A 27,822-nucleotide genomic window follows, 5' to 3' on the forward strand; every position below is an offset into this window, starting at 1 on the left:
TATAGATACTCATTAGAATRGTTTTAAACCTATGTTAATAGTAAAATTAATACAAATACATTTTAAAAGGCAAGAGGAAATAACCTGCAATTTTATGCCATTATAGATATTATATTATAGATATGATATTAGTCAGTACTTCCCACTATACTGACCCCACTTTGGCACCTGTGATTGCCGAGAAAAACTTATAAGTTACTTTCATTAAAAGGAATAATAACCCTCCACTTKCAGTGAATAAATAGGTGTCTTAAAATGTGACCCATGGAAAGTTGAAAAGATAATCCCATGAAAAGTAGCCCAAGTAGCCATACTGACTGTTCTACAAAACAGCATTAATTTATAAGCAAAATTATACTTTTGATAATGTTATTGATGCTGTTCAGTTAATATTTGTAGCCCTACATTGTAAATGAAATAAAAAGCATGTAGCTACACTAATATTTAATACCATTGTACTTGTCATCTCTCAAGCATGATTTTTCATTTACAAAACACACATAATTATTGACGCTTGGGTAAAATTTCATTATGAATAGACCATTGTACTTGCTGACACAACATTGCAGAAAAATCAGTGATAGGTGTCTGCACAGATAGTATTATTCTAATTTGCATAGTGGTTTATTTAAGAACCAAGAGCAAAAACGTCACACTTCAAAAAGTGGACTTCGTGGAGAGGTGCAGAAAGAATTAATAAACTGCCAGGCCAATAATCCTGAGAAGATCATTAGAAAATTTTAAGGGATTTTTCAAGGTTACCTTGCCTTGACAGTGTACTTTCTGCACATGGATTTCTTACCTCAAAAGGCAATCTTGTGAAAATTCAGGTCAGAGAAGAACATTTAGAAGCTTGTTTGGGAATAATCTTATTTTCCAAATCTAACACTTAAAAAATATATATATAATAATCTGGGCAAGGTTCAAAAACAGAACATGTTTCCCACACAATAGTCATGAAAGGAAAGCACAATACCTCTCTTGAAGGACAAGGAATTGACTAGTGGGAGGTGGCCTGCAAATTGGACCAGTCTATACCATCATTGGCAGGAGATCTAGTCTAGTGTACCAAACACTGTACCATAAGCCCAATATATAAAGAGCATGATCTGAAACAGACTGTCCTTCTACAAGTTCACATCATTCTTTTGCCTCAAAGAGACTAATTGAAATAAAATTTTCAGGAAGCTGATCAAGTATTTTCCTCCTTTAAGAGAACAAAGTCTGAATCAGACCATAATTCAACACAAAATGACAAAAAAATACCAACTGAAGTACTCTGAAAAAAAACCTTCAGATCAAACACAAACTTTAGAACACAGAAGTGCCATTAGCATCACCCTAGAAAAGCCAAGAACCTACCTAGCGAAATGAAAATAGGCAGCAGCAAAGAGTATTCATAGGACAAAATCTTTTGGAGCAGATCTAATGGAAAGACAGTTGTATAAAYTAACAAATCCCACTGTTTAAGTTAACTAAAAACCATTAGGCAACTTGTCTCTCAATAACCATAATCTATAAATGGCTATGGCTATTTCAGAAGCAACAGAAATTTCWTAAACATACAGTATGTTAGTTTTTAGCAATTATGTTCATTACAACTCCATTGTCAATACTGATGCTCTTCAGGTTACCTGAACTGTTGTTACAAATTCTTCATCTTGCCTCTGAATTTCTATATATTTCTCAAGTAACATCTGGATACAAAACAAAAATGTCTTAAAAAAAGGAAAGTCTGTTGCTAATTCTGAAAACATAATGTATAAAAATGTTTCAAGGGTCTAAACGGATAACTAGCATAACTGTACCAAATGGCCACCTTAAAATCACCACAGTCCTTTCACAGATACAGATTTCTTTACAGAATATGCAATTTTTCAATTGGTTAAGCGCTGAAGGATAACTGTGTTTGAACATGTGGTTACAAAGCCACTGAAAAGATTAGAGAGACCTRAAGATCAGAGAGGCACAAAAGAATGAACAGAGAACACTAGCAGCAAGAATGAATATGACTGAGTTGATGAAAGATGATGCATTTTATGTTTGTAAGGAGGTTACAAAAACAATACAACAAGCTGCAGAATACAAACACTAAAAAGAAAATTAATCACCTTCATTTCAGAACATGGCAAAGAAAACATAAAATATGTAGCATGGAGTTCACACACAATAAGAAAGAAAAAAAGAAAGAAAAATTATTTATTCAGTAAAACCTACCTATTCTGTATATGCTAAGGTGAGAGATCCTATGGAAAATACATCATTATGTAACTAAAAATTGTATCACAAATTATAGTTCCAGTAAGGCCACATTGATGTTACCTTAGGCAGTCTTAAACGAAAGATTCTCCTACCATTTTAAAGGTTTCAGTAGACAATGTAAATAAATGCAAATATTCAAGACAAGTGCTGATTGTGATCTTTACTGCCGGGTAAGCTAAGATTGTAAAAGCACAAAATGTGCTACACAGTATGCTGTTTCTCAAAACACAAGAGGATCGATACGCTCTAAGTCAAAGCAACAAGATTCTGTCACCTTTTTGTCATGTACAACAACCAAATGCATCTCAAGCCAAAAAAAAACTTGACAAACTAGAGCAACAGCGGTAAGGTATTGCACTTCCCACAAGACAAATTATTAATGCTCCCTTTCATGTGCCAAGTAAAATTAGCTGTCATAAATCATCTCTACTGCAAGTAGAAAGCATATATTTTGTTTGCTGTCCAATTCAACTATTGTACATAAAACTTCAAAAGTTACAGTTTTATCATTCGCAAGTATATTATTTCTGACAACCTCACTAACAGTATTCTTCACTAAATATATAAGGTGTTCTGGTTYCTTTTCTAGTCTTTAAGCAAAGATGGCTGCCTTTCATTTCTTTTTTTAAATAACATGCAATTCTTCATATATGAAATGTAACCTTTCCTGGGGACAAGGTCACAGGTTCCTAAGAATAACAGATTTTTCTGTGGCTAAAACAGGCACAAGCAAACACTAGTACTATGCAGTTTTCAGATTCAAAGCATGTTTGCCTTTAAATGCTATTTCAAATGTCACCCCACTTATGACAAAATATATATTTACACATCCATAAGGCAAGAACGTATTATTTCTTTTCCACAAGAAAAAAAAAACCATTCTGCTTACTAGGCAGAAGTCCAGTAAAAGAAAGCTGTTATCCAGAAACACGAAGAAAAATTCACTCAATACTGAAAAAAAAGTCAAAACTACTATCTGTTCTAAACTGTCAACAGAGCCACAACAGAGCCACAATAGCTTTTGTGGCATTACAGTATTTAGTTTCCTCAGCACAGCAGAAGAAACTAAAAGAAAACCTACTTACGGTGAAGAACACAAAGCTACTACTTGTTCTCGGTCTTTCTGCCAGTCACCACTTACTAGGAAGCTGAGTGCTAAGCTGTGCTGAAAGTTTCAAGAGCTGCACCACATTTGAACCCAGAAAATAGCTTTCAAGTGGCAGGAGTTCAATTTAGTATGAGAATCAAAAGAAACAAAAACCTTGTATGATAATAACTAAAGTCCCTTTGATATAATAATGCTTAGATGAAGGGTAAGCTTTGTCCAGTAAATCAGATTTCATTAAAATTAGTGCTGCTCTTGGATTTGATATAGACAATATTTACTTGGAATACATCTCTACTGACCCTATTGGTTTTCAATTAACCCTTTTGAGGATATAAAATATATTTCCAAATATRGAATTTTTATGGATGAAATTTCTATTTTAAGAAATTCTCTCTTTTGGTGTGAACGCTACACAGCAAGCCCCAAACAGATCACAACCAACCAGAAAATTACCACTTATGCCATCCATTTCAAGACCATGAAAGTACATATGACATCAACCACCTCTRGTGTTTCTCCTACTTATCTGTAAAGACAACTGAAGTGGAAGAAGTTRTCTTGGTCTCAAGCTGCACAGCATCCAGTCATACTGAAAAGGGCAGAGAGTCAGGACGTACTTTTAAAAATAGTATCAATAAAGAAATACTTAAGCAGTTAAACAAATATGTGACGAATCCCTAAAGATTAGGCTACCTCGCTCATTGTTCTCCTGGAGGCAAGTGAGCTTAGCACTTGCTCACACCAAAGCACGGATTAACAATATGTTTAAGTTGCCCTCCCACTTCTCATTCCCATCTCCTAAAAAACATTTCTGATTTTGCACCCCATCAGTTACAGAGCACAATAATGCACTGGGTAAGAGAGAGAGTACTGGGGAAGAGGAATTCCTTAAGTCAAGCTCAAACAAGGGAAGACTGCCCAAGGTTGTATTACATTYCAAATACACCCTCACCACCACCAAAAAAATATGATGGGACACTTCTATAGGCCTTATAACCTTTTTTCTTTTTTAAAAACTATTCATATGCTCAGGTGTAGTAGGGTTGACAGTGAGACACATGCAAAGAAAAATATTTTAACTTCAGAATGAAAATGAAGGTTTAGCTCTGAAAAGCTCACCTCTCAGTTTACCAGCAGCACAAGATGCAACGGAGACAATCTGTTAAAGTCACTATTATTAATCTAGCATCACATAAAATAGTCCCGCTTGACAAAATAAAGTCCCCAAAGAATAGGAGGTTCAAGTCTAAAGACAGGATTGTTCTAATTTTCTATGATACTAATATTATTTTGCCTTGCAAGTGGAATATTATTCAGATGATTAAGTTAAATGATAGTACATTTCTTGCCTGAATTACCTCACTTGAAATTTCAAGCATCATGAAAAAAAAWTTTTTTTTGATTTTTTTCAAAAAGGACATGCTTAGATTTCCGCTAAACRTGGGGGAAAAAAAGAAAGCCATTGAGATAAATCCTGGTTAGCACTGCTATATCAAACTAGTCAGCCCCCATATTCTCAAGTAACAGAACTGGGTCACATTTGGTATAAAAACTTTATACTACTTCTTATTAACTCAACAATCTGACTTGTATATTTAACTTGAAAAAAATCATGTTAAATACCTTTATAACAAAGTGAATTACAGTCTCTTGCACAAAAAAAATATTAAATAACACCCACCCAGTAACATATATTTGGTCTCCCACGTTTACCTTATACAAAGTAAAAGCTGATATTGACATTACCAGGACTGTGACCAAGAAGAGTGGGAAGTTAGGGAGGTGGCTACGCTTCAAATTCACCAACACCTTCTCAGTGTGTGGAAGAGGAGACCTTCTCCACTGGTACAATGAACCACAGGCCTTGTTCCAATCTGGAGAATGAGGTCAGGGAAATAATAGTTCCAATACCAGGCTTTCTAGCGGAAATCAGTTTGTATAACATTTAATAATGATTTACCTTAAGCTCAGACTTAGAAAAAAACCCAGAAGACATGGTAGTGGAAGACTAATTATAATGCTGCTACATTCCAAGTACACACTTAAAACTACTCAAAAAAATTTCAATGAGGTTTTGAAATATGGCAATCTGCTGAATAATTAAGATGCAGTATTTTTCAAAATATGTTCAACCATACTGGTGAAAGAGGATTTAAACTCATGCAGTGTTAACAGTAGTGCTGATTCAATAAATGCTTTTGCTTTCTTCTCCCGGCGAAAAGGATTATGAATGATGTAGAGCAAATATTCTGCTCATAAAGAAGAAAATGAGATGGTGAAATCAACATGTAGAGTTTGAATGAAAATATTAATAGTTCAGCATTGCTACCTATTACACATGAATATTTTTATGAAGTGTTCGTAAATAATTCAAGTTCATGTATTAGCCATATTCTGATGTTGTTAGTGATATGAGACAGAATAAATAAAAATAAAATCARAAGAAATTAATTGTCTTGTCTGAAGATAGCATCTAATGTTATGGGTGTTATTGTCAATCTTTTGCTCCACACCTGCAAAGTCACTATGCACCTGCCTCCTGGATAGGACGACTTTGCCCGTCCTCCAGCTATGCCCGGAGGGCGATGTAGACCGTAATGACCCATCTGTTCACCGCTGGCACCTGGCAAACTTCTAATGAAGACAGATGTGGGTCTCCCCGGTAGGAGAAGGCTGCAGGGTGTTAATGAATCCACCTAATGGTCACTACCTGCCACTGTTGACTGATTGATGACCTGAAGGGTTAAGTTTCAAAAGCAAAAGACAAGTATTTCAAGTATTCATTAGTCTTGCTAGGCTCTCTCTATCGCGCTCTCCAAAATACACACTGGAATGTCCTCCTTTTCATATTAAAAAAAAAATCTTTGGATAACCTGAAATAAACTAATGAAAAAAAAAGGTTTTCCACTTTATTTATTGCCCAGTGTCATAAAACCCTCAAATATCCATAGTAATTTATGCATACATGGTGACTGACACTACCAGTAAAGTCAAAAACTGTAAAGGAAATATTTAATGTTGCAAAAGCCCTAAAGGATTCATAGCTTTTTATAAAGCACATTCTGATAGTGGTGCAGGAAAGAGCTTTTACAGTGAAGTTCAATCACAAGACCACAAGGCTAATGGATTTTGTGTAATGATCACTATGGGAGTTATGGAGATGGAACTCATTTTGCCAATTCCATATGAAGGTGATGGCACCACCAAAGCCATATACTTATGAACCAAGTATTGATGTAAATCCAATCACTCATCAATTCAGGTAGAGAGCAAATGTCAAGAAATGCTGCAGTGGGAAAACCCTGGAGAGGAACTCTCTCTAGAGAAGAAAAATATAGATATATGCTATTGTGAAAAATGTCATGACTTACTGAGTTACCTTGCAGTGAAATCTGCACAGAATGCTGCCAGGATTCACCAAGATTTCATTAATAAAAACACATAAGAAAGCTAAGTCACCTTGGATCCTAAGTAATAAAGTGATATGTAAGTTTTCCAAAACACTACAAAAGAATCCATTGATTTAATTTTTGATGCATCTTCATTAGCTGGAGACAAGAGATCCAAACAGTTGCGAAGTTTTTAAAAAAACGGAAGCGCTAGGTACAGCACACAGAGGAAGTGTTAAAAATTGTTGATTTTGTACTCAAGGGATTATTCACAATGTGATTCACAAATCCAAGTCTTCACAGGCTAGGAATATGCCCTTTGCACTTAAAAACTAACAAGGAAAACAAAACACTTCAACAAGTATAATCACTGCAATAGCAGATGTGCAGAACATTCTCAAATTCTACATCTCTCATCAGTTAGCTCGCTTGCAATTGAGCCCTGCAATTTACTAATAAAAAATATTTATGATTTCAGCAAAATATTTTTGTTAGGCAAATGTGCTCTATTTTTAACCAAAATATCCCATTACCCTTAAATGTGTAATTGCAATTGGGGAAGCATGGTTTTAAAACCTTACAGTCCATGCAGAAATTACAATCATACTTCGTTAAAATTAGGGCAGGCAGTGCACAACTCTAATAACACCTAGTGAGTAATTCCTCCCCTCAGCACACYTTTTTAGCCTCTTTTAGACAGAACCTTTCATCCATATAAGTCTACTTCACATAAACCATTCTGTTCACAGAAAAGACACACTCGTAAGGAAAAAATAAAAATGCAGTTGCATAATTAAGATAGCATAAGAACTATATACACAGGAAAGAAAAAATGATGTACTGCCATTCCTCCTTTTTCCAAGGCACCAATCTTCACAGGATCAGAGCCAGATAAGGGACCACTAACCTGTTGCAAAAGGGACAATGTAGCACATCCACAAGTCACTAGGTTTTCTGCCATTTTKTTTGGGCAAAACAAATCTGATAATTACCAGACTGGCAAAAGGCCCATCTCAAACACAGAGACRGCAGAGCTGTTTTATTTAGTATGGTACCAGAGTATATTTGTCATTTCAGAATACCTGAAATTCATAGGGCTACATATATTTGTCAAGCTCRATGCAGACATATGCTTAAGCACAATAAAGCAATGAAAGACATTTCCCCTTTCTTCCAAATCTGATTATAGATGGCTACAGAAACCAGATTATCCTTCTTCTCCAAGTTTTTGTCTGAAGATTATTACAGTGACTCTCTCTTTAAATAAAATCCATTTTTTCCATTTACATACATTCTCTAAATCTTTCATCAGTCCTATTATCTTTCTATGACCTACCTCTAATTTGTCTGTATCTCTTGAATTTTAATGTTTTAAATGAGACACTGTGCTCCAGGTAAGGTCTGCGCTACGTAAGGTCTACACTAAGTATTATTTCTAATGCTTTTCATGTTATAGTTCTACGTGCACATGTCAGTAGAGCACTTGCCTTTTTTATCGCACTGCAACATTTTTGACACATGCTCAGCTCAGAAATTCTTGCTTCCTGGCAGCTTCAGAGGTATTCCAAGCAAGGCTACCTAGAAGTCATCAATATTTATGAAGAGAAAATGGCAGCCTTTCTCCAAGCTCTGATCATTTTKGTTAATGGTCACTAGTAAGGTTTCACTTCCAAGTGAAACCTCAGCCTACAGTTGTCTGAAATGAATCAGGCAAAAGGACAAGTTTTGCACATGTGACCTTTCCTTATCCTGCACATATGTGGAGAAAATTGCTTTTCCTGCTCCTTCTCACAACTTTTTTCTTTCTTTCCAAGCTCTTTTCTTTCCRCGACAGCCTTACTCGAGCTAAAAAGCCTGAGCTCCACACATGAAAATAGCCACAGTGAATTAGGCCAAACGTTCATCTAGGCCAGCACCTTCCCTCTAAATGTCACCAGGGCACATGTTTTACAGACAAGCATAAGGACAGGGCAAGCAGAGGAGACACTTCTCTTTAATGATCTCCTCTCTTTTGTCCATTTTCAGCATTGGAACAATATGAGCCAGATGTCATTCATACAMACTGAGAAACATCCACTGGATTTACTTTCCCTAAGTCTTCAGTCTTCTAGAAGTATTACAAACTTTCAGCCTTCTTGTGAATGGAAGATGTTGCATTCTGCTGCTACACCTAGGAAGTCTTCTTTTATTTTTTAATCATGAGACTACTTTTATGAATTTCCCCATCAAAAAAAAAAAAAAAAAAAAAGAAAGGTGAAGATAGAGCAGGAGAATCAATTTTTAATGTAGATAAACCCATGTAAAATACATTACATATATATGTGTGTATATACACACACACTCTACATTAAAATCCAACATTCCAACTTACTGAAATTCAGACTCAAAAGAAATCTAAAAATCAAGAGACATAAAAATTCACAGCAAAATCAGAAAGAAAACCCTCGTATCTCCCAAGAGGACACTGTAATAAGCATACAGCTGCAGCTACATATTTCTAAGTTTGTGATCCTAAAATAGAATCACTTCATGAACAAAAGTGACGCAATTTGCGGTCTGTTCATCWGAACACGCTATTTCTTGTATGCATGCAAGTCTAGTCATCCTCCTCTGACAACTTTGAACCTGTTCATCAGCCAAATTTGACCACACAGGGATATGAAATTCTCCCAAGCTTTGTGAAGGGGGGGAAGTGGGGGGGGGAAGATACTATAAAGAGATGAAGTTACTGCTCTGTTGCTGCTTTAATCAAAATGCTGCATTGTTAGCTCAAATTTTATCAGAAATTTGTGGGTCTGCAGGAAGATCAATGTCATGAATGCCTTGACAAAAGCAAAAAGCACAAACTAGCATTTATTCCTTCCTGGACACAAGCAAACCCAGTCTCCAAACTCAAGGTTAAATTTGCTCAAGTCACATGGCATGTATCCATGTAATAATAACGCATAGCTAATGTTTACGATTACCACATTAAATCACAAATCTTATTTTACAGAGTTTTTGGTGTGATAGTTTTATACTAAAATTTCACACACGCACACATCAAATCTGAAGAGAATATTGCCATGACGTATTTCTTGTAATACGTCTTGTAATACAAAAACATAAAGCATTCCTTCACTATCTTTTTATTTGACCATACAGATAGAAATATAGTTTTCTTCTATCTATATGCACAAATMTAGTTACCTTTTCCTTTTTTACCGCTTCCTGCCTCAACCATCAATTCTTCCCTCCTTCCTGGATCTATCTAGTTTCTTGCATTGTTTTTTCCTCAATAAAAACACCCATCTCATCTCTATTCTTTTGCATTCCCTGCTGCATATCCCTTTATGTGATTCTTCCTGTCTTCCCCTTATGTCAAGGGCAGCTCTACATACTTGGGAGAAACAGAATTGTTTCTTTGAGACAAAGGGATTAAGCATGAAAAGTTAGGAAGTCATAACCCCACATTAAGACCTCTTATCATGGCACATGTCTGATCATATGCCAAGAAAACAGCTGCCCCCCACTAATGCAGTTCTACCCATTCATGTCACTGCTTAGTCCTATGCCCTTTGCATGAGATAAGGAATTAATTTTCCCATTAATTATAGTTTGAGAGCATCCCAAATAAGAAAAAGTAGCTCACAATAAATCTTTACAATATAACCCCATTACTCCAGGACACCTTCTCAGAGAGCTTTTGSAGACTTATGCTATCCAAATATATAAATACACAAAAAAATGTGTCTGTACCCTTTCTCTCCACAAATCTTCCTAACAGTTTCAAAATTCTGCCACACAACACARAAACATCCAAGATACTACATTTATTCAGTTTATATTTTAAAAGGAAACAAAACAGCAGCATCAGTAATTTGAGCTATATATATTTTAATAAATTGAAACTGATGAATTCTGAGATAAATTATGATTATGAATCATTCCATTTTGATGCATCTATAAAATAAAGCTACAAAAATATGTTTTGCAACACATTAAAAGCTTATTCTCTTTTATTATTTTAGTAAGTTTATAGTAAAAAAAAAAACTATTAATTCTTACCTAGTTTTGTTCATTTTCAGCATAAATTCAAGTATTTTTTCCATCCTAAATACAAGATCTTCATACCTGAAGCGAGGGTATAAATTATTCTGGTAGAAAAAGCTCAAGTGGCATTACCTTCTTTTCCTCCTGTAATTCTATTGCTTCATGATACCGTGGGATAAAGAGATATTTTCTTTTCTTTTCTTCTTTTWTCATGTTGACATTTTCATTTAGCAATGCTGCTTCCCTACAGAAAGTTAAAGGAGAGATTTAAGAGTCTTCATTTTTAAATCTCTCTCTAAATACATTCAGTGAAAACATGTTTTTCTGTTACGAACAGTTGCTGGTTACAATAACTAATAAAATCTTAGATTACAGGAGAGGCCTCACCTTATTCTAGAAATATACTGTAAGCCCCAAGAATTGGAACAAGTCATGTTTCAATAACGACAAAGCCAAGCACCTGTTATCACACAGGATGACTAACAATCACCCAATGGAGAGAAAAAAATTTAAAAAAAAATAAAAAAAAATAAAAAGCATGCAAAGACAAGAGAAAAGAGTGTTTCTGAGATATGCTACTGAAAATCATATAGAACAAAACTTTGAGTGAGTTATGAGGTACTCATTTCAATTCAGGTGTTAACTCTGAAATTAACCAAAACAGATTAATCAATATCAGAGGTAGTTTTTAATAAAAAAAAAAAAAAAAAAAAAAAAAAAAAAAAAAAAGAGAAAACTCTTAGTAGCAACAACTCTCTTAAGAGCCCCTTTATGATTTAGTTTTAAAGAAAGTTTTTTGTTGGTGGTGGGTTTTTTGGGTTTTGTTTTGAAGTTTTGAAGTTTATGATAACTACTTCAAATGACATTCCACTATGTCTGGGGAAGAACCTGGAAAATCATCACAGATGCTCAGACAGGAATTTAACACCAATCAACCTGCAGAAAGACACACAGAAATCTCTGACACTCTGACATATCTAAAAATTGGAGATTGGACATATCTCCAATGCAGAGACTGAAAACTAAGGCCATAGTTCGTAGATGAGTTAAATATAGAGGTCTAAGTAATGTTTATTTTTAACTTTACTCCCAAATTCTATAGACCTAGGCCTCTGAAGTATGCATAGAATGATTTCCATTCAGACACAAACATCAGCACTTAAGTACCATTACGTAGAAGCACTTGTCTTTAGAAGTACACTTTAGATATTAAAGAATACAAGTTTAGAGCCTATACTAAGAAAATGCTACTTAGACATTTAAGGTGAGAAAAAGATTCAGACTTGCAAGACTCCACATTCTACACATATCATGGATGAGAGCTACATGCTCAGGTGTCTTTTTTAAAGAGTCCAGGCCATTTTGTGCCTACTAACACAACTCTCAGTGGCAGCAGATGGACCACACCACTCTTAAATCAGCCAATGGAATCACTGGAAGATATTTTTTAAATCTTGTCTTTCTCCAAGTTCTCATGCTAACTTCTTATTTTACCATAAAAATACAATATTAGGAGGCACAATGTGAATATTTTTTCACTTATTTTTTCTTCACTTCTTCTTATTATTTTTTCTTCACTTATTATTATTCACTTATTTTTTAGAGAAATAAGAGCCAGCCATTTGTACTCATGAGACACAGAGGAAGAAGAAATGTTGATACTTAGCTTTTTATAGTATCATAATGAGAGCTTCTAATGTAGTAGAAATATATAATTTTTGGTACCTTAATAAACATTTCCACAGAAATTTACAGACATTAATTCCCTACAACAATCCCTGCCTTATAACAAGGCTATGAGGTCTGCTAATAAAGAGGTACTTTCTATCTTCCCTATATCTCCTACACTGTCACTTAAGTCTTCACACCCACCACATGTTCCCAATAAGTTCACTGGGAACAGGTGGAGCACAGAGCCTCCCCCAGCCTTGATTTGCTCAGGGATCTGCAGACAGGATCCCATAGGATGTGGCTCTGACAGGCAGTGGAGCTCAGGAGAGCAAAGCTACTTGATATTCAAGATCACTCTCCTCTAAGCACGGGAACAGCCTATTCCAACATGCAAGAGGGCTATCGGCAGCAGAGCAGCCTGCACAAACACCCCAAAGCTCAGCCAAGTTACGCAAAGTAGGTTATATTTTTTATAAGCTGTCAAGTATAAAGTACATTGGCGTTCAGTCAAATAATTCTTTAAAATTGTGTTCATTGCTCTGAAACCACAGCAAAATTAATAACTGCAAGGATTATGTTTCCAATGAAACAAGTAGAAGTGTCTGCATATGTGAAAAGGAAGTCTTCATGAAGCATATGAGCTGAATAACAGCAAATGAGTCTGAATACCTGGTGGAAAAACAATATTTAAAACATTATTTTAAAATATAACCAAAATATATTAACTTATATCAGATAAAACTAAAGGGTATAGCAAACTAATTCTAAAGAACAAACAATGMTGAAATCACTAGCTAAAACCAAAATAAAATGTCCTGGTATGTTGTTACTTACTGAGTTAAGTCATATTGTCCTGGTCCTGGCCCTTCTTGAGGTTTAAATTCATGGCGTTTTCCAGTTAAATTACCAAAATGTATTCCTTTATACTTCAAGGTAGAATAACTTGCATCCTAATGTAAGGGGGGGGAAAATGAATTTGAGTATTTGCAGTTTGTTGGCCACATATTTGTTCTTTCTACACAGTACAGAGCTAAAATATATGTCTATTAGCCAAAAATATTTACATGCTATAAATATATAAAACATGAGATTTACTACAGTTTATAGATGCTTGTATGTATATAGCTTACTATATATACTGCTGTTGCACTATAAACCACACCATGATTTAATCTAAACGTATTAAGAAGACCTCCAAGCATGTTTTCACCTCATTTACACAACTCTACCCCTTTTCACTGCTCTCTGCTAATGACAATTGTGAAACTACCAATTTCTCTGCTAACATAAGCCTGTTTCACTAACGGTGTTGTGATGGGTAATGCTGAAATTACAGGAACAATAACTTCAGTTATCGGCTAGCAGAGCTTCAGGAAYATAGACTCCAGTCAACACTAGTGCAACCCAGCAGGCAGGTGGCTTGGGATTCTAGAGAGCATATTTCAGTATAGAAACACTTCCCCCCTGTCCCCAGTGTTTAACTTGAATAGAAGTGAAAATCTAACTTGAATAGAAGTGAAGATTTTTCACTTTAGCCCCCTACTCTGAGGTGCTCTTTAAGTCAYATACAATGCACCAAAGTATAGATATTTCTCCCAGAGATGCAGTGATAATTGACATAGGAAGGAGAACAGGAAAAAAAAAAAAAAGGCACTGATTAGCAACATGTTTCCAAACTATATAGAGTAACAGCATGGAACAGAATGCATAAGAATRGCAAATTACACTGTTTGCACCCATCTACATACTCATCTTTCTAGTTGCCAAAATACGTCCAGTTATATTCTTTTCAACAGGTCTKGTTAAAACAACAGTTCCATTTCCTATGAGGCACATCAAAAAATATCCAATTTTATGTTCACATATCATCATTTTGTTCTAATATTCATGTTATACTCTTCCCACACATGTTTTGACCTAAATTACAGGGTTCAAACTCAAATTCATGTATACTACAGCCATGRGTTGTAAATGGCTGGGAGATGTGTACTAAACTGGATCAAACAGATTGCCTCACAATGGTAACTGGTTCACAAAGGTAGAAATATATATCTGTATTTGCTTCCMCTTTTTTTTCTTTAAGATTTATATTCAACTCAAATATATCTGTCATTCAGTTCAACTATTACAGGTCATCCTATATTAGTTAAAATCATACAAAAGCACAAATTGAAAGCAATTGGAATTTGCACGAGAACTTATATAGGTTAGTACAAAATTCAGTAAGAACACTTTAATCAAAGTTTATTGCAAACCCCTACCTTCCCAAAATATTTTTTTATGACCAAAGAAACAAGTCAGACTCTGATGAAGAACTCACTGGGATATGCCAGTTCCCCAACAAAAGTCACTTTTCATAGGATGGTACAAGGAAATATTCCTGAAAAACATCTCGGAGATTTCACGTAGAGTTCTTCTTTTTAATCAGGTATATCTTACCTTACTTGCCCAAAACTACACTCTCATTTGAATTACTACTTGTCTATAGAATCAAGACCAAGCTAAATATCCACATCACAAGAACCCAAGTAGGATGTTTCACGTATGTGTATTTCAAGACTGACATGCAACCAGTTCAGCAAATCCATTAGGCATCTRAAACTCCAGTCACTTATCCCCAAACCATCAACATAATCCACAGCAATTCTTACATTTTCTTGGTGTTCACAAGCTTTTTCTCTCTGTGGTCAACACAGCATTATTCCCAAAGGCAAGTTAATTTTCAGACTAAAAGTGTTACAGCACCATCAAGTGGCTTCTGCAAGGCATCACCATRTTTAACAGAAGAAAATATCTAGATACGCACAGAATAGGATTTTTTAAATTAAATGGTCAAAGATTAATCTGTAGGAATCTCATTGATTTTGAATTCTATAAAAATAAAAAGCATGATACACTTTTTTTTTAATTTTGTGAAAGTATCTGCCCCTTAATATCATAGTAATAAAAGAATCTGATGATATTATTAATGGGATAAGAACCTTCTCATGGCAGGAAAAGTCCTGYAAATACAAACTATACTGGCAGGGCGCTCCAAGAGTTGGATGCCCTAATCTTCAGCATATCCTCTATGATCTGTGAAAACTTTGAGCAAAAAGTAGCCTTACATCAGTAAGACTTAATTTGTTTGGCAAATAAAAAGATAAAATGAACTTGAAATGGAATCCCATCCAGAAGGAAGCCATAAAAAAAAAAAAAAAGGGCATTCCTAGTCATATTTTATCATCTACAGAAGCATGGTCAGCACTTGATTTACTGTGAACTTGGAAAATCAATTTTAGAACCTTTTTCCTTAAGCTTAAAAACACAAAAAATCTTTTGTATATTTATAATTTATGCATATGCTTAAATATTATGCTTCCTCTTTACTAAGACTCGCGTGTATGAGGCCTTTAGGTTACTACTGCTGTTCAATATTTCAGTAACTTAAAGTACCCTAAGCACTTCAATGTCGCTAGTCCAGCAGTCATGTAACATTCTCTTAGATACAATGTAGAGCCTAAGAATAAAAATATAGGGTTAAAAAAGAAACAAGTTATAGTAATTATAATACCATAATTGAGAAGCCATGTGATATGCATCTCATAATAATCCCATTACAGTACATTTTTATAGAATATTATCTCATTTCGTGAAGACAAAATAAAAGGACTAGATTATTAAAACATTTGACTGAGGAAAGATGATGGTTTGATTGCCTTGATGCCTTTTTTCTTTTTAATGGCATGGAGTGAGTAGTATTTTCAGCACAACAACAGTCAAAACAAGTAACATCTAATATAAGTTAAAGGTATCAAATCAGAAATAGAGAATTAACATAAAGTCTTTTTTTTTCCCCAAAAAGTAATGGTATCCGCTTCTTCTTAAATTTCCTAAGGTTTCTTCATGATAGGTACAATCTAATCTAATATAACAATGTGAAAAAAAAACAAGGACTAATGATAATTCCTAGCAGCAAGTAAGTATGGCAGTATAAGTATGTATGAAGAGYGTCTCTGGATTAAAAACACATGCCACATCAGTTTCCGGAAAGAGAAATATGATTTTTAAAAAGAAGTACAAAAATCCATTTAATGGCAATATAAGAGTTCCTTACCACAGTCATTTGTCCTATAGATAATTTTGATTGCCTAAAATGTTATAAAACTAGCTCACTTCTAATTACATCTAATAGCATAGGTGTTCCATGTTATTATTAAAACATAAATATGAGGTAATGAACAGTTATAGACCACACAGAACTTTATTATTCATCTTCCTTCATCTTAAATTACCAAGGATTCATAAAGAATCAGCAACTTATTCTGTTCAATTATATCAGCAGCTATTGTTTTTTACAGAGAGTAAATCATGTACTTCATTAAACTGATGCTTTTCTGCCAGATCATAAGAAAGTATAACTTCTAAAATATTGAAATTCAATATCTAAATATGTATAAATCTATTTATGTCAATGGCTTATGGCCAGCAGMAATGTGACAGTAATAAATTGCATTTATAGCAATTAAAGGTACTAATTTTTAAAGATGAACCAGATTAGCACACTTTTTCAAACTTAACAACAACATTGTCTTATACATATATAAAATAAGCACATTCATACACACATCCCTTTAAGGGCTGCAAAAAATATATATATAAATTGGCTRTTACTTAACTTACCAACTTGCACATTACTCAGGTAAAGTATCCCATCTGTAATGGAATTTAAAAGCTTTTTAAAAATACTGACAAAGACTAAAGAATAAATTGATGCACTCTTAGTAACTCTAAATCACCTGACTCTTTCTGCCCAGAAGTGTTGACAATACCAACTTCAAGGTCATTGTCAACTTCGTAAGTCATTAGCAAATAAAATATGGCTTAATTGGAGCAAACTCAGCAAGGAGCTGCATCATTTTAAGTGAACAYGGCAATATAACTTGCAGAAGAATTACTAATCACCACTCCCGTTGACAACGAAATGGATGAAGAAGGTGCTTTGTAACTTTTTTCTATGACTTTCCCGTAATTAAATATGGAAATAGATTCCRTGAAGAATTAAAAGTCCCCGAGTGCATTGATTCAGGCACTAATGGGCTGCCTTCCAGGGTTACAGCACACAGGTAGCTCCCAGCATGTCACCCACATTAGCCGATATATCAGTGTCAGGCTCCGGCAGGACCCTGCGCTTGAATACCCAGCTCTGGAAAGCAGGTTTAGGCTAATTACGCAGGCTGATTTAAAAGGATCTATCTTCCAYATTCTGAAAAATTACCTGAAGATTTATGTGCGGTGACCAAACAGCTAGACTTAAACCCAAGATCCAGATGTCTAAAGATTTATGCAATTGTATTACCCACACATGATGTTTATACAGCCCTTGTAACCACTGTCAATGGCTCATTCAAAGCACCTTTTCAAATAAAGCACCTTTTAAATATACAACCRCATTTGAACATACAGCAGGAGGTTTTTTCTTGTACAATTAAAAATAGCACAATTCTACACCCACACAGAAAGTAGTATAAACACTCTAAGAATTCTATCATTAGGAGATTATGACATTTAAATGAAAGGAGCTGCTCTCAGCAGAGACCTCTTAATGTTGCTCTTCTGCTCCCAAAATTTTATTTTCTCACTTTGTTCCACTGTAATTCTTCACTTTCTCCAGCTCTCCTTCCAATCTGTACTTGTGGGCAAACAGCCCAAAATGCTGCAAGTAGGTCCCAGCCTGATGTACATTTCTAAAGCAACTGCCAGTCTAGCAAAACATATTCAGACTCACCATAAGAGCAACTGAAAATGAACGGCTGCCTTTTAAAAAAACAACAATTTCATGATATTTCAGGTGCATATGTTTAAACAGCTAAAATATTTGCATTATAAGTAGCAATCTTTTCAACTGAAGATTTTGCCAGTCTCTGTATCAGAGGGTCTGAAATAGTATAAAGCAAATTTATTGCTCTTCCTTAGCACAGCATACRGGCATTAATCTATAGTAACTCTTCAGTATGTGCTTAGTTTGAAATACAGAATCAGCCCTACTGCAATCAAATGCAAGAATTGAACATTAATAGTTAAATATGTTTAAGTGCTTTGCAAGACCGAGTCCTACTTTTGTTTGACAGTGAGTATATGCTTTGAAAATTCATTGCTTATCTGTACCCATAGTAAATTAAGCCAGAACTCAGGAATCATAATCTCCACTCAAAACAGAATCAGAAGCATATTAAGAAAAAAAAATCACAGCATTATTTTATTAAATGACAGATTTAGGAAAAAAAGTTGAGCATGTGGATGAACAGGTTCCAATGAATAACTTAAATATTTCCTTCTGTACTAACAGAACTCTAATCCTTTATTTGACTAGTCTAAAAGTGTGGTAACAACCCATGACCAGTATTTCTATCCTATGTTCAAGTCTAAAACCAGACTAAGAAAGGTCAAAGCAATCTGAGATACAAAAAAAAAAAATGAAAAAAAAAAACCCCAAAACTGTGAGCAGAAGCCAGGCAAAACTATATAAAAAATTAACATTGAATCAAAATAAACAAGGCCATACTGTAATACATATCTGCATTCTGCTCATAAGAAATGGTAGAGATAAGAAAATGACTGCTAAGATGATCAGTAGTAAGGGCTTAACTTAAAAACTACGGAGCAAGTTAAATCCCTTGCTGAAGTTATGGTTCCTGAAATACAAGCTACTAATTATGCTATTGAAAGATGCCAGCCTTTTGGCATGAGGTTATTCATTATTTCCATTCATAGCAGCTTTCCAAAGCTCCTCTTTGTCCTTAAAATTCCTATTATTTCAAGAAAAGAGAGACATAAATACAGTTGAGAAAACTTCTGAAGTTCTTAAGAGAAGATTTATGATTTAGCAGCCTGCCTTCTATATGGAATAATTATCCCAGAAGTAGTCAACCTTCTTCAAATATCGCTCTTGCCCACACATATATTAAGCATGAAAATCGGCATGGCGAAGACACGTGACACYATCAGGATTGAGATATCACAATTATCCAGTACTGAAGATCTGATAAAAATTACCCATTCTTCTGACAGAGTTTTGTTAAGCTCCATTGTACCAAARTTCAGTAGCTTTTACACTAAAATCAGAGTTGGCATTTACAAAGCAACTTCCATCTACATAGAATTCTCACCCAACAGAGCTAAAATGCTATCCTGCAATACTCCAAATCTAGAAATTAGGAACTATTATTTCTGATTGAAGCTCTGACACTGACAGTCATCATAAACTTCTTCAACACAACACTTACTCTCTTGCTTTACTTCATTTGCCTAACTATAATAATAGCTATTGAAATGAAGAATCTGTGTAAGGACTATTTTCATTTGCTCACAGTGCTCAAAAACACCATGTAGTTTGGTAGTTTTGTTGCAAAACTGGCGTTTTGCAACAGCAATACAATACATCCACAGAGAATGTGATTCCAAACAATAATGTTAAATACTGCAGGCAGAGCATGAAATATTTGGGGGGGGAGGCAAATTGGTTCCATAAAAGACTTTGCTGCCCCCTAATGCAAATTTTAAGAAAATAATTCCAGGGATAAAAACAATACTCAAAAAGAATCATCTGTAATAAAGAACAGTGAACATTAGCTAGTAAGATTTTTCAAATAGAAGATGGATTTTTTTAATACGCAATTACTTTGAGAATATACAACAGTAACATGAGGAGAAAAAAAAATCACAACCTGCTCAAAATTTAGATATCACAGGCAGAAAAGAAAAAATTATATATAATATAATGCATGCCTTACATTATATTGCATGCTGAATTACAATGCCTCCAAATGSATTTAAAATAGAACTGTTAACATGTTAAAATTAGAAGAGCATCTTTCTGACTGGGTATCCTTTTAGTTCTAACAGTGATATAAACTGACTGAAAACTAAAAGATTTTAAAAGTACTGAATTATTTTAATAATATGTTAAATTAGAACAAAAAGGCTTCAGAGTAAAAAAGTGGTAATCACTAAACTTTGAAATTATCATATTTTGCAGTAGACTTGTCTAGATTTGTCAACTATATTGTTAGCACAAGTTATGCAAAGCCCAAGTATCTTTTCAATAAAACATGGAMAAAATATCCCTCTCCCTATGTTCAATGATATCATTTAATAAGAAAAAAAAAATAGAGAATTGAAGAGATGAAGTTTAWAATCATTATATAAAAAGTAAAATCTTGCTACTTACAGAAAATATTATCTTAATAATGACAGAACTTATTTAAATGGAAAGTTTAAAATCTTTCACAAACTAACTAGTCACCACAGGAAGAGTTTATCCAGCTTATGARCTTGAACTCAGTTCCACCTCTATCCATTAAGCTTCTTTACTGCCACTTGAAGTATTACCTGCTACTCCATTCTCTTTCTGTCCAAGCTGAAAAAGCAGAAGCAGTTCTTTTTCAAAGCCACAGATTTTCTCCTAGCTTTTTAGCCAAAATAAGTACAAAAGCAGGTACTACTTGAGACTACATTAAACTTATAACCATATCTTTCAAAGCATCCCTTTTTATAGTGATACTAGTTCTTATTCTGGCAGGAAACACAACAGGACAACTTCAAGAAAAAAAAATTGTCATTATTTTGTTATCTTCAGTGACATAATAGTCATCAAAAGTTACTTACAAATAGTGGGCGATAATAAGCTGGGCCTAATGTCAGGTCTCTCGGAGGAGGGTCTTGTTTTTTAAGAGTGCCATCCTCAGCTTCCTCATATCCAAAAGCCTGACATGGAGAAGGAATAGAGGGAACATCCACCTTTTTGCGGGTTTTTAAAATATCTGCAGCTCTCTGGGGAAAAAAGAAAAGAAATTCACACATACACCCACATTATATATACACATTCGAGTAGTTTAACAGTAAGTTAACAAACAGTGAATAAACTGAAGATGAGTATCCCTGAAGCAATGAAAGGCCTATACTATACAAAATCACATATTTTTCACTTTATAGTATGAGGGTTAAGTTCTCAAAATACTATAGAACCAATAGGTAATCCCACAACCGTGATAACTTGATAATGTCACATCTGCAGACAAGCAGCAGTGATTCAAGGTATCTCTTAGCATTGTTACAGATTTCACAGCATAAACTAATTATACTGTGAAACTATTTGAGGCCGTGACTAACAGGCTTAATCACATAGCTCCTGACTCAACCAAAAATGCCGTGTTTCCCTCCAGCTTCTGCATCACACTTAAGCRTGTTTAACATGATTGTAGCCTCAGGTGTTTGTAATCACTAGAAGGTCTGAGTATGTTGGCTCTACCTACCATTTAGTAGCATGAAAAAAACACAGCTACTTCATTTAACACCTTCCATAGCTCCTGCAAACTCACTTTCAAAAATTTGCTGCTCTACCAAGCTCAGTAGCTTTTTTTTTATATATATATATATATATATATATAGATTACCATTAATGGCTGGATTTTTCTTTTTTTCTTTGGATATGTTAGGTTACAGATAACTTGTAAAGCAAAATACAATTCAACATCTTCAAATATTTGGTAAAAAGAAGGTTTTGCATATTGTGAACCCAAACATAAATATGCAAGTGGCCAGTCATTTTTGCTCTTGGCAAGGCTGAGGTTAGCTTTTCATAAGGCTGATAAATAAAACTATCAAATATAGTATTGTAAACTTGTATTCATTTATTTCTAAAAGGAATTAATGTTACACAAGCTTTAAAAATTAGCATACCAACTGACTCTGCTCTTGAAAATCTTGCTGCTTTTTGCTGTTTGCAGCCATCTCCATTGTAGCAGCATGGTTATAGCTGCCAGGACCTGGAGTAACTGTGCTGATATCTTTGAAGCGCTTCTCTTTATTTTGCAGACTCTTGCCACCTTTTATAGTGTCCTAAAATACATTTTTAAAAACATAAAAAACATAAGCAAGGATCAATTAGGAACCTCATAACCTAGACACAGCTATAAAAATATATATATTATTTTATATTAAATCAGTATAGGAAATGATTATCTAAGCTGTTAYACATGATAAGAAAAAGTCACCACAGATCAAGAAGCTTCTTTTGTATTTTTCAAGACTTTACTGTTTCTAAAGTTTTGTTAAGATATCCTAGATATTTCCAATAAAATTAAATAATGGTCAAAACTGTTTTTAAAAAAATACATAAAAAAGTTTTGCTATTAGTTGACATATAATGAATGGTAAAGTCCCTATCATTCATCAAGCCCTCAGAACAGTAGTTTCCAAACATACATACGCATGCACACACACGGAGAACAAAAGATATGCTTGCCCATTGTTCAAACTTTTTTTGACTTAAACATTTTAGTTTTGAGCCGCATGTATAAAATTTCAAGTACATCAAAAAAGAACCGATAGACTCTTTTTACTCCATTAAGAACTAAGAAGCTACAGCATTAATCTTTTGATACTTTCTGGAGAATTTACATGGTTTTACACATTAGTTCTACAGTAATGCTTAAAACAATGGATATAGCCTGTGGCAAGTTATACACAAAAAAAWTATCAACCAAGAAAAATAATTTAAAAGCAAAGGTGAAGTACTTGACTCTCTACTTTAAATGGGACCTAAGATACAAACTGAAATAAAAGCTTTAGGGTAAATCAAATATAACTTCATCATTAGTGCCACTACTACGACTGTCAACCCTGGAAAATGCATTTAAAATGCATTTCCTGAGTACATACTGAAAGTGATTTTAATAGATACAAAATGTMCCATAAGGATTGCCTTTTAAAAAWWTTTTTTTTTAAATCGATATCATCTCAGATGATAGCACAAGGCATTATTTACTCAGTATTATGACTTGTGTAATGAAACACAACGGTGTAGAGCACTAAACTAGTGGAATTACCTAATATGACCTCTCTCMGTTGAAATGGAAAGAAAATACATTGTCCTGCAAAGCCAGTCCTCTGACACTCTTTGTAGCCTATTCTTCTCACCACTATATGCCCATAGAACAGTAATCCAGAACATCTAGTGAGCAACCAATATGCAGATTAAAGTGCCAAGAAAAATAATACTTGACATTTACATAATCAATGTCTACGTCGTTAATTTCAACATATTATGTCATTTAATCTTTTCCCATTGTAATYTAAGCAGAAGGAAGATTCATGAAGATAATAAATGAGGAGGAGCAGTAAAGAGACTTCATGACACACTGTACTATGACTTATTTCATCATTCTAATATGAGACTGAATTCAACAAAAATAAAGATAAAACTAAGTACATTACTTACCATGCTACTTCAATAAAGACTCTTGATTTATCAAGTAGACCTATGATTTAGTTCTAATCCTTTCTCTAGCTGCACTATTTTATATAATTTGTGACTCTTGATACTGATATTACTGAAGAGGCAAGCTTTGCTCTCTGTCTATGAAGAAACTGTAAATTTTACCTTCTATCTTAAAACTTAAAAGCCTGGATCCACTTTCTTTTTCTTGACATATGGACTTCATTATACATCTAAATATGGATTCCATTTCAAGTTCTGCAGATTGCTCTTCTTTGGGAGTAATAAGAAGAAACACTGCCTCAGGCAGACAGCTTCRCTGCTCGTCTTCCAGGAGCGAGGGACACTTTCCCGCACAGTCAATAAGTTTTGCCAGTAGACAGAGAAGTATCCAAAACCAAACCAAAACAAAAATCTACCCGTGCTGTCTCAAACAACTTAAGAAAKAATTAGCAAGATTCAACTCTTGAATTCAATAAAGGAACACAATTACAACAGCAATATTTTTGGTGCAAAGATGAAGAAGTGAGGAGAACTTACTTCTCTCCATAGATTTCACAAGATTCAAGTACAATACAGACTTGTTTTTAGCWCCTGATCCCAGCTTCCTATTCCCTAGCCACAAAACCAGCAGTSCTTTCAAGGATGCTAAACTTAATGTACTTGATGGTTACTTGTATCCTAACCAGTCAGTAAAAACTTCCTGCACATAAGGTCAAAAATAACAACTCTCTTCTGCAGGCTACACAACAGTTATTCATTGTATCGAAAAAGCCATTCTTGGCACATTGCCAAACCCACTGAGCCCCTTATACCCAAAACACGCAGTGAAAGGTAGCCAAATCCTCCCTGTAACTATTTTTCTGCATTTTTGTGCACTACATTTTTGCTATTGGAGCATAGAATTTCAATTCAGTTTATAGTAGTTAAATGCAATTAACTTATTTGTATGATTTGACTATGAAGAGTTGTGTGTGTGTGTGTGTGTGTGTGTGTGTGTGTGTTTGGAGTTTTGTTTTGTTTTAGAACAAAAAAGAACTACTAAATGTTTGTCTATCTTATCGAGGATAATATACAGGCTTTACAAAGTCTAGGTGGTTGTTCTCTTATCATGTTTCTGATATACTTTTCACATCAGTATCTTTTTAACACCAAGCATTCCAATCCCATTTTCCTGTTTCTTAGATTCTGCATCTATAAGATAGCATTAATATATTTGGTCATCATTTTTTTTTTTTTTTTTAAACTTAACTTTCACCCTAACTTTGAGGTTTTTCCCAGCTTTGCTAGCTAGAGCATGTACTTCCATGATCTTTCATGCATGCCCATTTTACTCCTATGTTTAGCTTATGTAACAGCCTCAGCACTGGGYTGGTTTATACAATCCAACAAGGGCACACACACCTCAGACATAAAGCCTGCCAAAATCTCCTGCAGATGAATTAAGGAGTCAGACCCAATCCTTGAGCTGTAAAATCTTGCTATGTTTCTAATTATGTAAACACAATATTAAAGACACCTAAGTATATGAAAAATATATAACTTCCTTAAATTACAAATATTCTCATTTTTGTTACTGTCATTTGGAGGTCAGTATATGAGCAAACTGCAGCAGTAAAATATTGCCTGCTTAGGAAGATCTCTATCTTTGCCCTCAACATCCATCAAATTCATTTTTCTTTTTCAGAGATAACCACTTAACAAACTGAATCCAAGAATCTTAGTTATTTAGACATTGCTCTCATTAGTTCATTAGGCTACAGAGAAATGTTTATCTATAGCATCATCTACAACTCAGAAAAAAAAAAAAAAAAAAAAGGAAAAGGAAAAAAAAAAAAAAACCAAGAAAATGTTTAGGTGTTATGACACCTGCCTAAAAAGAAAGTAATGCATAAGTGAAATATTTAAATATCAGGAAGGACTCATCTTCAGGGGCTACATCAAAAGTGTCTTACAAAGGAGAACAGGATAAATGACACTAAATAATAATTATAGAAATGACATCTTCCTATTTTTTCTCCATTTTTAACCAACTTGTGAAAATTATTATTCCAATCAACTTGGTTTTAATAGTATTGTTGATCATTTCCATTCTGGAGCAATGTTTCAAACTTTATTTTTATGCAATCAGTGCAAGTTTACCTGTGTTCTGACAATATTGTAGTATCCTGGTCCTGGGATGGTGTCATCTCTATTTCGAGTAATAAATGTCAAATCTCGTCTTGTCAAAGAAAGAAATGGCGCATACCCATCTGGAAACAAACAAACGAAAAAATGCACATATCTTGGAAAAGGTCTTTTGAGCATCAAATTATTATTATTTAATAATTGTAACAGTTAATTCATATAATGCATACGGTAAAATCTGCTTAAAGGTGAAGCAAATGGTGCTTCAAGGCACTTACCTAGAAAGTGACTACTCAAATGCTTAAAAAAACACACACTTCAGATAACACGGATACGCTCATAGTTTGGGTCTAAAAGATAAATGATCTTTACTCTGATTTCTTCAGAGAAAGAAGATTCACAGAACCTGTTACAGATGACTCCTACCGCCATAAGTAAATGGCTGAATTAAAAAGATTTTTTTTTTCCTCCGCACCCTCCTCCTTTCTTTTTCCTTTGCACGTGAGGCTTTTTGGTAACACAGGGCACACAGGCCAACTCTGCAGGAGCTTACCTGGGAACACACATCTACGGATGTATAATTTCAGCATCCCAATACACACATTATATGGATCCTGCCTTTCATTAATCTGTTGGAATTTTTGTTTGTTTTGTTTATTGCAATGAGCAAGGGAAGAGGGGAAAAGTTTATGGACTTGCTCCACATTCTCCTGTTTSTTACAAAGATCTGAACAGCACTTCAAAATTCCCCATTTCCTTTTACAGCCAGGCTGTTGTTTGGTTAGGAACCAGTTCCCGTTGCAACTCAGACGTCAGGACTTCTCCTCCACAGCCTGCATTACAGTTGCCACCCATTTTATTCAGAAATTAAGGKCACGCAAGCCGGGCGCGCCGGCCCTTACCTGCCCTGCGCCGCCACTCCAGCCCCACGCGGTAGGAGCCGGGCCCCACGCGGGGCCCCGTGCAGCCCGCGGGCGGCCTCAGCGCCCAAGCGGCGCCCCCGGGCATGGCCCGCCCCCCGCCGCGCCCCCCCCCAACGGCCGCGCCCCGCCCCAACGGCCGCGCCCCGCCCCAACGGCCGCGCCCCGCCCCAACGGCCGCGCCCCGCCCCAACGGCCGCGCCCCGCCCCAACGGCCACAGGGAAAGGGGCAGTCGTGGGTTTCCTCGGCCGTGTAAAAATCCTACTTGTCCTGCAGTGGTGACTGCTGGAGTCTTAATAAAGCAGAAATCCATGTCACGAGGCTGCTTGGAATGGTCGCCTTGGGCTCATTTTAATAGGTCTTGTCCTGTATCTTCATTAATTGATGGTGCTCGTAGGAGAGGAGTGGCAAGGGTCTGAGAGGATAGATCAAGTAATTTGCAGGTGTAAACGGCTACCTCGAAACACACAACTCAGCCCCAGCCACCGTTCCCCTCAACCTAGCTCTGTCCTTGGTCTTTTACATGYTGAGGCCTCATTAAGGTTTCCAATCTACCCCCTAAAAATATCCCTTCCTTTCTAGAAACATCTTCCTTGTGCTTATGAGGGTGAAACGGACTCATTTCCATTTGAAAAGTGGTGATATAAGCAAAGTTAAAAAAATTACTCTCCCGCCTCATTACAGAGCTTTACACATTTTCAACGTGTTTTGTAAGAAAAAAGGTTAAAACACACACCCGAGGTAACTGTAGATGGCGCRTTTCCCCTATTTTCTCCCACAAAACACATTTCACCATTGCAAACATGATGCAGCAGAAAGCTTGCTCAGTCAGTGCTTTCACATGCACAAATACTGAAAAAAATGGCCAACTTACTACAGCTCGAAAATTAAACATATCTGTCAAGAACAGCACTGCAATCTACTCACAGGAAGAAATCATACTGCATCAATGCATATTCCAGAGCTATATGCCCMAAAAAAAAAAAAAAGAAAAAWAAAATGCATTTCAAAAGCTGCTGCAAGTCAACATAGTAATGAAACCATTCATAAATGAT

At 35.2% G+C, this 27,822-nt stretch overlaps 1 protein-coding gene across 1 annotated transcript in view; it reads right to left on the reverse strand.

The window, feature by feature from the left end:
• STPG2 (sperm tail PG-rich repeat containing 2) overlaps positions 1 to 26,854 on the reverse strand; it is a 169,524-nt gene extending 142,670 nt beyond the window's left edge. Inside the window, exons 1-6 of the mRNA XM_026044773.1 lie at positions 26,749 to 26,854; positions 25,862 to 25,971; positions 22,183 to 22,341; positions 21,109 to 21,273; positions 13,297 to 13,412; positions 10,924 to 11,035 (exon numbers count right to left, since the gene is read on the reverse strand). Coding sequence (XP_025900558.1) covers positions 10,924 to 11,035; positions 13,297 to 13,412; positions 21,109 to 21,273; positions 22,183 to 22,341; positions 25,862 to 25,971; positions 26,749 to 26,854 — 768 coding nt within the window. The remainder of the gene's footprint in view (positions 1 to 10,923; positions 11,036 to 13,296; positions 13,413 to 21,108; positions 21,274 to 22,182; positions 22,342 to 25,861; positions 25,972 to 26,748) is intronic.
• Between the last annotated feature and the right edge of the window lie 968 nt (positions 26,855 to 27,822).

The sequence above is a fragment of the Nothoprocta perdicaria genome, unplaced genomic scaffold, assembly GCF_003342845.1.
Source record: "Nothoprocta perdicaria isolate Ctin4 unplaced genomic scaffold, notPer1 scaffold_381, whole genome shotgun sequence".
Taxonomy (NCBI): domain Eukaryota; kingdom Metazoa; phylum Chordata; class Aves; order Tinamiformes; family Tinamidae; genus Nothoprocta; species Nothoprocta perdicaria.